The sequence below is a fragment of the Akebia trifoliata genome, chromosome 8, assembly GCF_017979445.1.
Source record: "Akebia trifoliata isolate Shusen 1 chromosome 8, ASM1797944v1, whole genome shotgun sequence".
NCBI classification, from domain to species: Eukaryota; Viridiplantae; Streptophyta; class Magnoliopsida; order Ranunculales; family Lardizabalaceae; genus Akebia; species Akebia trifoliata.
The window spans coordinates 44,420,356-44,432,613 of NC_141382.1; the positions used below are offsets into that span (position 1 = coordinate 44,420,356).

The 12,258-nt window shown below is 35.8% G+C and overlaps 1 protein-coding gene across 1 annotated transcript; it reads left to right on the forward strand.

Moving 5' to 3' along the window:
- The first annotated feature begins 6,563 nt into the window (after positions 1 to 6,563).
- On the forward strand, positions 6,564 to 10,284 carry LOC147397056 (receptor-like protein kinase FERONIA). The gene is given in 3 exon segments (XM_086452464.1): positions 6,564 to 6,730; positions 7,488 to 9,103; positions 9,106 to 10,284. Coding segments are annotated over 3 exon segments (2,604 nt in total). The 5' UTR covers positions 6,564 to 6,704; the 3' UTR covers positions 10,068 to 10,284.
- Positions 10,285 to 12,258: the final 1,974 nt, after the last annotated feature.

Genomic DNA, 12,258 nt, shown 5'->3' on the forward strand with positions numbered 1-12,258 from the left:
ATACCAAATTATCCAAGCCAATCATTTTAATATCATCTCCATTACATTCTCATCTTGGACAAGCACAACATCTCCAATCTGCGTAGAAGAAAGGTAGAGTTTGATGAAAGTGATAGTAAAATGACAATAGATATGCAAAGTGTCACATTGAAGAGATGATTTAGTGTTCCTTATGACACAATGTTCTTGATACTAAAGTCAAATATGTCCAAGTTCTAGGTAAATCAAGAGTATAAAGGATAGGGATTTTGCTATGATCAAATATACAGAAATCCTTTATGCTATGATTATGCGTTGGTCATTTAATGATCACTTGTAAGATAGATGAAAGCTCTCTCTCTTTTTGTAAACTGTGATTCAACCTATGATTAGGTGCATAGATTCGACCTTTGACAGGTACCTAGATTGTCATGAACCGATACATCTGTACTCACTCAATCATCGTGTCCCAAATTAACACCAGCTCTTTTTTTTTCCTTTTCTTTTCGTTTTCACAAAGAAGAATGCAAATCCTTGCTTAAAAAATAAAAATAAAATTGGATTTTTCAATGGCTGTGAATCTCATAAATGAATTGAATCATTGAAGTGATCTTTGATGCTTGTAATTAGTCATCATAAGAGCAAAAAGCTGGTTTTTTTGCATCAGAAATCTGTTATCAAGCAAAACCAATTCCTCAATCGCATTGGTCATTTCAATTAGAGTGTTTGCTTTAATAGTTTTCTTTCTCATTGACTAGCAGAAATAGTTTGGAAGAGCTGAATCCCAATTCAAAGAAGCAACGACAATAGAAGTATTAGAGTTTCGTGTTTAGTGTCCATTGGCAGCATTCAGCATAGCTTACGTGTTCATGACATGAATCCAGAGTGAAAGAGGTATCAGAAATGTTGTCTAGTCTAGTGTTTGTTTTGCAAACGAGCATTGACAGCATTCAGTCACGCTAACGTGGTCATTTAGCCAGAGTCCCACCTACCCGTTCTTTTCCTGAGTTGGGACACGCTGCTTGTTCCATCTATATTGATTGTGGCTATGACTTGCAAATATGTGTAAGCATGGGGGCCTTATATGTACATCAAATTAGTCAAAACGGTGTAAAAAAGATGAAACTTTACGAGGCGTTGAAGATGGATTCCAAATTGGTGAAATAGTGGATCCTTTCTCTATTCTAAACCAAGGGCTCCATTTATCACTTAGATTCACCTTCTTTTAGATCTCAATCTTCACAAATTTCTCAATCTCTCCTCTCTTAAGTTCATTTCTTTCTCTATTCTCTTCTCTAGAAAAGACTTAGATTTAAAGTTAAACTTTTTACAACAAAAGAATAAAATCCTTTTTAGAAATACCATATAAGTGAGTTACTTACATAAGCTACAAGCCAAACCCAAATTACCTTGGACCGACCCAACAATACACACACTTGGATCAGGCCTAATTGATTTTTGAACCATATTTCAACACTTTCTTCCAAGCTTATTAAGGGCCGAAAACACAGCTTTGGATCCATCGGCCATGGTCGAAATCGTCTTCCCCTATTGGCTGATACAGCGAGATATGGTTGTGTTGAAGAGGTAGAGGTGGAGGGAGTGATATATAAGTATTTGAGCAGAATTGAGTAAGTGATAGGTTTCATAACTCTTGTTTAAATGTAACTCCTTACCAACTAGATTATTCGAAGGGCTGGATTGATAGCTGGACATAATATTAGCGAGGCTTATCTACCCGTGATTGAGTAATCTAGACCATTCGTTCTGTGGGCCACTTGTTCTGATCTGTTGGTGTTTTTAAATCATGATTAGGGAACAACGAGTCTCTCTCCGTTCACTCGCACCAGATGCGATGGGATCACAGTTAAGATCTATAGGACTCAAAATCACAGTATCATTCTCAAATTTTTAGAAGCGAAAACCTTATCCAAGCCAATAGTACAAGCAGTAGTTGTCTTTGCTAATAACAACTTATTTTATTATAATAATCTTAGTTTTCTCAGAGGGTATTTTCAAATATGTTCAGAATATTATGAAATTTCATGATTTTTGTTTTTCTCTTTTTGTAGTTTTTAGCTTTTTAATTTATTGATTTGTCATTTTCAAGGAATTTATGGTATTGGTTTTTTATTGGACAATTACTTTAAATTTGGAGGGAGAATGGAGTTTCTTGGGCTCTTGTTTGGGGATCCAAAGCTGGATTCTAATTTTCAATCCTCTCCATTTGTTCTTCCATCAAAAAAAACAAAAAATGGTGGTGGTGATGATGATGCGAAAACTTACACCAATCACAGTATCAGATCTCTTTCTTGATTTGAACCATGTATTGCAACTTAAAATAACTAATATCCCTAGGTTTCTCTTGATAATATAATTTTCTTATGTTCATCCTAGGCCTTATGAAGCCTATGTTTGAAATTTATATTGAGATATTGCTTCAAGTCTTTCATTTTGAATATATCTGAAAGAGATTGATGATAAATTCTTTTAAAATTGACTATTCTCTCTCTATTGGAGGTGTTCAAGAAACATATGCAAGTAAATGCTTCTAAGAATAAATAAATGTATAAGATGGAATTGGAAAATAGAAAGATTTGTACAAATTATACGCTTCATGAGTTTCATTGGTTTGTAACCTCCACTCAGCGGCATATCATATTGTAAAATAAATAAAACAACAAAGAGACAAAAACACATAAAAAGATTTATGTGGTTTGACAGTGGGCCTACGTCCATGGATCATAACAAGAATAATCACATTTTTCTCTTTAATTTTACAGTTCTAGATATCTTTATTTATAAGACTGGGAGTTACTAAAACATGTAAATCTCCCCAATTAAAAAAGGGTAAATTCTCAAATAATTACAAAAGTTTTCGATGTTTTTGAAATTTTGCTAATGTTGACAAAATGTTATCAAATTGTCAACATTATGCGACGACTTTGTCAACATTAACAACATTTCAGAAATACTGAAAACTTTTGTAATTATTTGAGAATTTACCTAATAAGAAATCACACATATGTCTTGGGATTACACAACTATAGGTAGTGCCAACAACACACATATATATCTCAAGATTACACCCCCACAACTCTACGTAGCGTCAACAGAATACAAAACGTCTCATGCACAACACATGTCTCAGGATTACACAATGCTAGACGAACCCCAAAGATGTGTAATCGTCATCGAGTGTACCACTAAACATGCAGTGTTCCCTGGATAGGTTCGAGGTCGAAATAGGGATGACTTTTCAAACAGTCATCCCTTGGTGTCTAGGTTAGGGGGTTGTCAATGGGTTGACCCATGATGGACTTGGATCAGGCTCCGAAGGGATCATTTTAATCAGGCCTAACAAAACCTAGACCAAGCCCATTCCGGAAGAGAAATATCAACTTTTTAATTTTTTCAACAAACACTTTTTGTTTACAGGTTAACTCTCATCCATGTTATAAGATTCAAAACTCAACACTTGAGAGTGAAGAACTGAAAATAAGATTAATCACTCAAAGCAAGGGAAGATGGCAGCCCATATTATAGAAAAAATACAAATGACTTGGGCAAATATTTTTGCAAATTATCATAAGCTACCTCAACAGAAAAATGAAAAATAACCTAAAATATATATGATTTCGTATCCACACTTCCAAGAAAAGATCACCGAGGCAAGCTTTAAAATTGTTGATTCTATTGAGTTTCAAAGCAACTCGGCAACTTTTTGAGCCCTTGACTCGCAATCACAGGCAAGTAGGCCCAATTGATGGCCCTTTTTATATTTTTTTAATAACGTAACGTAAATTCATATCTAAATTAGCTGGTTCAATATCAATATTAAAAAGTATGATCCCCTCTCTCAAAAATGCTCACACATGATATTCATACCATATCTTCTTGTAAAAAAAATCAGTATAATTAAGGACTTACATATGTTAGAATTAAGTACCTAATACAACCAAATCAATGATTAGAAATCAAACTCCTAAGGGTTTAGCCTAGTGGCAAAACTAGTGGTAGGGTTGCAACTTGGGCGGCCTTGCCCGAGTTCAACCAGATTGATGGACAAGCCTTGGTTGAGGTATGCAGAACATGAGAAGAGCTTGAGTTAGAATAATTCAACCCAACCTTATTTCAGATTAAGCTCAGGTTGAGGGTTCGGGAAACCAAGCTCAACTCGAAACCAAGGCTATATAATAATATATAGATACTTTTATATTAATTATAAGAAAAACTATTAAACTTCTAACCCCATCAAGTTAATTTTTGGTGAGTGACGAGGAGATCATCGTCACCAAAAATCAATCCATTACTAAACTTCTAACCCCATCAAAAAAGTTCAAGAACCATAAATTGTCCATTTTTATAAATTAGTTTTGATGGGGTTATAAGTTTCAGAATAAGCTGATTTTTTGTGAGGATGATCTCCTCATCATAGAGATCATCCTTACAAAAAATCAACTCATTCCAAAACTTTTATAAGACAAAACAATTTGGCTATGGTGTGGGATTCCCTTATTAATTCGTGTGGTGCTTTTATAGTTACATTTAAAATGCTGGATAGTCCAATGAGTACTAAAACGCTAGACTGTCTAACGACTTAATTCGTTTTTAGTAATTTTTTTAGAAATAAATTCTTTTTTGTAAATATTAAAATATTTAACTCTCTTTTAATAGTTTGTCCTTAATTATATATTCTTAATTATTTTTAATTATTATTTTTGTTTAAGATTTAAAATTTTATTTCTTGTGTAACATATTTTTTTATTATATGATGGGGGTTTTGGACTGGTAGGCCCGACTAGCAAGGATGAGGCAACTAGCCTCTTAGAATATCATATCTCGCCCAAATCCCTCGAATACATTTAATACCCCACAAAATCACATATATCAAGAAAACAAGGATAAATCCCTGCGGGTGGCCAATGAATCCAGATCTACCTAACTTGGACAATCAGATCTCAACTCAAGTTTAAAAGCTCAAGCTAGGCTTGAGCTTAGGTTAATGAACTCATGCTCAATGTGTGGGTTGAGTTGAACATGAGTTGAGGACTCTACCACTGAGTTGAGCTTGGGTCTACCTCCAACTCGCTCAGGTTTGCTCCTTCGGATTGTGTTTCAAAATCTAATGGTCTCTAAACTTAACTTTTTTTCAAGTTGAAAAACTTTTGTGGGATAGAGATGCATGTGAAGGATACCCTATGCTATAATAAAATAAAATAAAAAATCACCAAATTTTATAATTATACCTCACTAATCAATTGAATGTTTGTGTACATAAGTCATCAAAAGATCCAACTTATGTAATTAGTGGATACAAAAATATGTCAAATCAACTCTCAAGAAATGGTGCTGGGTGGCATTGAGATTTATTGTGATTCTCACATTTGTAATGTGGGATAGGCACATAACCATAGATATGTTTCTTTGAGATAAGATTAAAAAGATATCTATAGTTATATGTGCGCCTGAGAAATGTGAGTAATTGCAGTAAATCCAATGCCACCCCAACATTAGTAAAATAAAAATGATACTCAAACATAATCAAATGAAGTGGAATGCAGACATTAATTAATAAACTTGAAAAGAAAAACACCCCAGAGAAAATGAAGTAATTGCTGAGAAAAAAAAAAACCCACAAATTCTAAAACACGGAATCATAATTTTTTTCTTGTGTATCATAGACTTTATTCCTCGAGATACATTAGAAAAAAAATTATGGTTCTGTGTAGTCTATTTTAGTATGTTTTTCTACCAGTTTATTATTATTTTTAAGAAATTCAATGAATTTGTGCTCTTCACATAGCTTTTGGGTGCGAGGAGTTCGCATCAAACTCGAATTTCTTTGATGACATATCGGCTTACGTGGTTCTGCACTCTATGGCTATTTAGTGGGCCCACGTAAGTCTCTTAGTCAAAGTTTTAGTAAATTTCCTATCGATCGAAGACGTGTATGTCAACTGAAGTCAAAGTCAAAGTCTTCTGTCACTAGGCCCACCACTAACAATAAACGATACGATAGATATCTTAGAGGAAGATAAATAATTTGTGGACATTATTTCTGTGGGGTCCATGTAATTGTTTTATTTAACAATAATGCTGAAGTGACCTCCAGATTGTACCTCAAGATTTAACCATTAATGTCCATCGATTCAACTTGATTCGGTTCGATTTCGAGGTAACTCTGCCTTGAAAATCGTCAAAAACCAACCTTTAGGAGCTAACACGCCGAATCAACTCGTTATGCATGCCAAACCAACTCGGAAACCTACTGCAGTTACACTTAACGTTTTAAAAAAAAATAAAAAAAAAATAAGAATATATAATTAAGGAAAAATTATTAATAATGGTAAAAAAAAAAAATGCTAAAATTTGACTACAATGCATCAATCAAACTGAATTTTAATGTTTTGGTGAACCATGTGTCTAAATGGACTCGGTCGTTACTGTGCCTTTCAAAAACTTTCCGACTCAGCCGAGTTGACTAATGGAAACTGCATGAATCAGCATGATTTGTACTTTAACGAGAAACGCGTGATGTTAGCGTGTGGTGCTTACTTCTGAGTGCTCTGCTTCCCACTCTTAAGTAATAGTAATTCAGTAAATAAAAGAGTCGTTTTCTTGGTTTAGAAATTATTTATAAATATTTGTTCTTCGTTTCAGTTTCTTGCACGATTTCGGAGATCAAACTCTAATCTCTCACAATCTGGATCGATCAGGCATTTATGATCAGATTCTTTACTGGTATAAGGTATTTTCATCTCGAGCTCCTATAGTTTTTCATGAACTTTAAAGTTATTTTTGATCATTTAAAAAAAAAATAATTCAATTTCATGTTGAAATAAGTGTTCTTTCAAATTTTTACTAACTCAGATCAATCTTAGAAGTTTGGAGTTTTTTCTTGTATCATTCTCGACTGAATTTTGACCGACATAAGTTCGTTTGAAAGTATTTTCTCTTCGGATCTTCTTTCGAGCTTGTACAAGCTGTTGTCGATTGGAAAATTATTTTTGATCATTTTTTTTTCTTTCGATTTCATGTCGAACTCTGTTTGATATAAGGAACTTTTCAGCACATCTCATATGATCTTTATGCTTTTAGTGAAAATAGTTTGCATTTAATATTGAAAGTGCTTCTGAATTGTGTGTTAATTATTTTGGAATCTGATTCTCTTTTCTATAATTTTGATCTTTTTTATTTATTTATAGGGAATGGTTTAAAGGCCAAGATGGATAGCTATTCTGTTAAAAATCTAGTTCTAGTATTCTGATTGATTTCCAGGAAAAATTTCGCCTCAAGGAATTAAATTTCCTCATAAAACTGAACTGATTCAGTGCACATCGTTCATCTACTAGAATTTAGGTTATTTGAAGTTGAAATTCGATTGAGATTCGTTTCCATCTGTCTTTTTTCTCCATGAAGAACTCCAAGAATAATCATCTTGTACCCATTTTCATCTCTCTATATCTACGTTTCTTTGTTCTCCATCTAATCTCCGCTGCTAACAGTGCATCGTACAGTCCAACCGACAAAATCTTCCTTAACTGTGGGGGACCTGCAGGCACAAAAGATTCCGAGTTATGGTTCACTGATATTGGGTCCAAGTTCTTACCTTCTGTAGATAATTCATTAACATCTCCCGCTTCTTCTCAAGACTCGTCTGTCACACAAATCCCTTACATGACCGCACGTATCTTCCACTCCGTATTCACCTACAGTTTTCCAGTTGTACCAGGCCGAAAATTTGTCCGTCTCTATTTCTACCCTTCTATTTATGCGAATCTCAATCCCTCTAATGCAGTCTTCTCCGTATCCTCTGATCCCTACACTCTACTTAGCAACTTCAACGTCTCCCAAACTACCGAAGCTCTGAACTCTGCCTCCATCATCAAGGAATTTTCTGTCAATGTACAGAATGGAAAATTGAACATTACGTTCAAACCATCTTCGAGTACGTCCAATACATATGCTTTTGTTAATGGGATTGAGATTGTTTCGATGCCCGATATCTACAACACTGCAGATGGAAAGGTGTTTATTGTAGGCCAATCCAGTCCATTCTACATTGATAATAGTACCGCCCTTGAGAATATCATCCGACTGAATGTTGGTGGAAACACTATATCACCTTCAGGGGATACTGGCATGTTTCGATCATGGGATAATGATTTACAATACATCTTTTCTGCTGCGACTGGTGTGACACCTTACGCTAATTCGAATCTCAAAATCAAGTATCCTCAAAGCATGCCTGCCTATGTTGCACCGACGGACATCTATGCAACCGCTCGATCAATGGGAACAAGCGCAGCTGTAAACCAGAATTACAATCTGACATGGGTTTTCCAAATTGACCCAGGGTTTTTCTACTTGGTTAGGCTCCATTTCTGTGAGGTTGAACAGGATGTAACCAGGCCCTTTCAAAGGGTTTTTGAGATCTTCATCAATAATCAAACTGCTGATGATGAAGCAGATGTAGCTGGCTGGACAGGAGGGAATGGAATTCCAGTGTATAGAGATTACGTTGTGCTCGTTCCCCAGGGGAAAGGCCAGCAGGAACTATGGCTTGCATTACATCCTAGTACGTCAAAGAAGCCCGAATATTATGACGCGATCCTAAACGGACTCGAGATTTTTAAAGTAAATGATAGTAATGGATACCTTGCTGGGCCTAATCCAATTCCTGCTCCGAAACAGGTCAGCTTGCCTTCAACAAAACCTTCCAATTCTAGGAACTTGAAGAATCGGGCTGCAATAATTGCAGGAGGGGTTGTAGGTGGCATTGCTGCTGTTTTTCTTATTTGCCTCATTGTGTTTCTACTGTCACGATGCCGGAGGCAGAGAAAGGACTCGAGTTCCAGTGCTGGGACGCATGGGTGGCTCCCTATTTCTCTGTTTGGGAATTCATATTCTCCAAAGACAAGCACCACAGGAAGTTATGCCTCGTCACTCCCTTCTAATCTTTGCCGTAACTTCTCATTTTTGGAGATCAAGGCTGCCACCAACGACTTTGATGACGATCTACTCTTGGGTGGTGGTGGTTTTGGTAAGGTTTACAAGGGTGAAATCGATGGTGGGACGGCTAAAGTTGCTATTAAACGTGGAAACGCACTTTCTGAGCAGGGGATCATGAGTTTCTGACAGAGATTAAAATGCTTTCGAAACTACGACATCGTCACCTTGTCTCACTGATTGGCTATTGCGAAGAGAATTCTGAAATGATCCTTGTGTACGATTACATGGCTCATGGAACCCTTCGCGAGCACCTCTATAAGACCCATAAGCCACCCCTCCCATGGAAGCAAAGGCTTGAAATCTGCATTGGGGCTGCACGTGGCTTACACTACCTCCATACGGGTGGCAAACACATTATCATCCACCGAGACGTGAAGACAACAAACATCCTCTTGGATGAAAAATGGGTGGCAAAGGTTTCTGATTTCGGGTTATCTAAGATGTGGACTTCATTGGATCAAAGCCATGTTAGTACTGTTGTGAAAGGTAGTTTCGGTTATTTAGATCCAGAGTATTACATGAGGCAACAATTGACAGAGAAATCCGATGTGTACTCATTTGGTGTTGTACTATTTGAAGTTCTCTGTGCACGTCCTGTGTTGTATAAAAATTTGGCAAAGGAACAAGTGAGCTTAGTGGATTGGGCCTTACGTTGCCACAAGAATGGTGTCCTTGATCAGATCATTGACCCATACCTGAAAGGAAAGATTGCTTCAGAGTGCTTTAAGAAGTTTGTTGAGACTGCTGAGAAGTGTGTGGCAGATAAGGGGATCGATCGACCATCAATGGGTGATGTGTTATGGAGCCTTGAGTTTGCTTTACAGCTGCAAGAATGTGTGGAAGACAGTGATGAGGCACAAAACAATGTGGACACTGAGGAAACCCCATTCACTGGCGGGTATGGAGGAAAGAAGGATTCAGACGCGTTGTTGGATTTGCATGGCAATGTAGCTGACTCGAGGGGCAGTACTATGAGTATGACCATTGGGGGTCTGAGCATCGGTAGCCAAGATTCCAATGGATTGACACCTAATAGTGTGTTCTCGGAGATCATGAACAAGGACGGACGGTGATATTGGGAGCGATTATCACCCAATTGCAGGAATTTAATTTGAAGTTTGGCTTTAATCAGGTAATCAAAATTAGTTTTTCATACGCTTTATACTGTGCTATTATGATGTATAGTATGTTTGATTATGTCTGCTGTAATTTATGTACCACTAGGAGAGTAGACTGATATTTATTTCCGTTGTAGTGATGATTATAAGGATATTTTTGGGTTTCTTTTTACCAGTGGAGTTATGGATCTGTCCACAAATTCCCAAGCAGTACCTTCCAACGCACTGACTCAAGAACTTTTCCCCGAACTCTTGGTGGACCTACACAACAAAGAATTAAAAAAACAGCCTGATTTGTAAAAAATTGCGCTAAAATCACTCTTATTTTGTGTGTTATTTAATTCCACTAGTGGGTTTGTTTTAAGAACTTTATTCATTTTTCTATGAGATAACACTTAAAAATAAAAAAAATAAAAAAAATAAAAAAAATCAAGCATAAATTACAAAAAAAATCACTCGCATGTATTAAAACGTTCCATATAGAACCGAGGTTGACGTTTGTGAGAACATAAAACTAGTGCAAAGAGAAGATATATGCACATATCCCACTTCTTTTCATCTCAAGATGACATATAAAGGTGAATCACAGCAAAATTAACAAATCATCATCATCAAAGCCTTACTCAGATTTTTGGGGACCATCTATCACTTTGCCCATTAGAAAGGGAAAAAAACAACCCCACCATAAGCAAATTCAACAATTATAAAAGCAACCAAAGAAAAGTGATCTTCGACCTCTACGCAACATACGACAAGGTTCTAAAATCAATTACAGTATAATTAGAATAAATATTCAAGTTGAAGATTCTAAAACAACAAGAGTATCAAAAGACCCTAACAAACATTGATTGAACTTGAGAAAGTGGATATACAGACACTTTTAATAACAAAAGACATGACTTTGGACAAAGTGGAATGGAGGAATAACACCACCATAACAAAGTCTTTAATTCAACCTTCTTAATGTGTTGATCCTCCAGAATTATATTGGCTTTAAAATTTTTGGTTGTTTCTTTCCTTACACATACAACAATGACGAGAGTAAATTAAAAAATTCTCCATAAGATAGGCCATTGTATTTGAATCTATTAAATGCGATTCTTAGTTTCAAATCTCTTAAATTTCAAGCAAATTTATTTTTAGGGGCCTTTGATCCCAAGTCTGTACAGACTTTAACTCACTTTCAAATTCCAAGCAAACTAGAGAGATCTTTTGCTCCTTAAAAAAGTCAATCTAGGATTCATAATAGAATCCCTGATGGCCAATCACACAAAACCTAATAAGGATAGTTTTGAAATTTGAGGATACCCTCTATACACGTGGGTTAATAGTTTCAGTGAAATCTCGGAATGCCTTTACTATGAGCAAAGGTTATCATGAAAAGGTTGAGAAACCTTTGAATAAAAGAAAAATGATGGGAAAAGAAGGTAACTACTGGCCTTAGTGAAAGTCTCTCTGCATCAGACCCTCTAAGGACAGTGTACTTGTTTATAGTTTCTTACAAGATTACAATAGAAAGTCATAACTACATTGTACCCACCTAAGTCTTTGAGAGACACGTGGAAAATAAGAAAAATTAACCTAGACATGAGGCAAAACTACTAACTACGATACATGTGGCAGATAACTACATAAAATTAATACCATCTAACTAATGACACGTGTCATGTGCATAGCGTCATTATGTGAAAATTGGAAAATTCTATAGAAAAATTCGACGGGTCAAGGCCCATGAATTTTAGAAATCAAAATTCGACGGCTTAGGGTCGTAGTAATTGTGATGTTCCCTACATTCAATGACCTATAGCCGTCGAATTTCTCCCATCCTCTATTAATTTGATGGTTTCGACTTATCGAATAAAAAAATTTGACGTCATGCTCCGTCAAATTTTACGAAATTTAATGATATTGGACCGTCGAATATGAGCTTTTTTCACATTGTGGGTGGCTGAATAATGTCTTCTTTAGTCTCCTTTACCCCCCCACCCCCAACACACACACCACACACACACAAAAAGTGTTGCTAATTCCTCGATCAATTATTTTAATTTATTTTAAATATATAAAATAAAGGTAACAGTGGTTTGTAAATCTAACAGAAAAGAAACAACAACGTTTCTTATAAAACTATTGATAATTTGTGGAT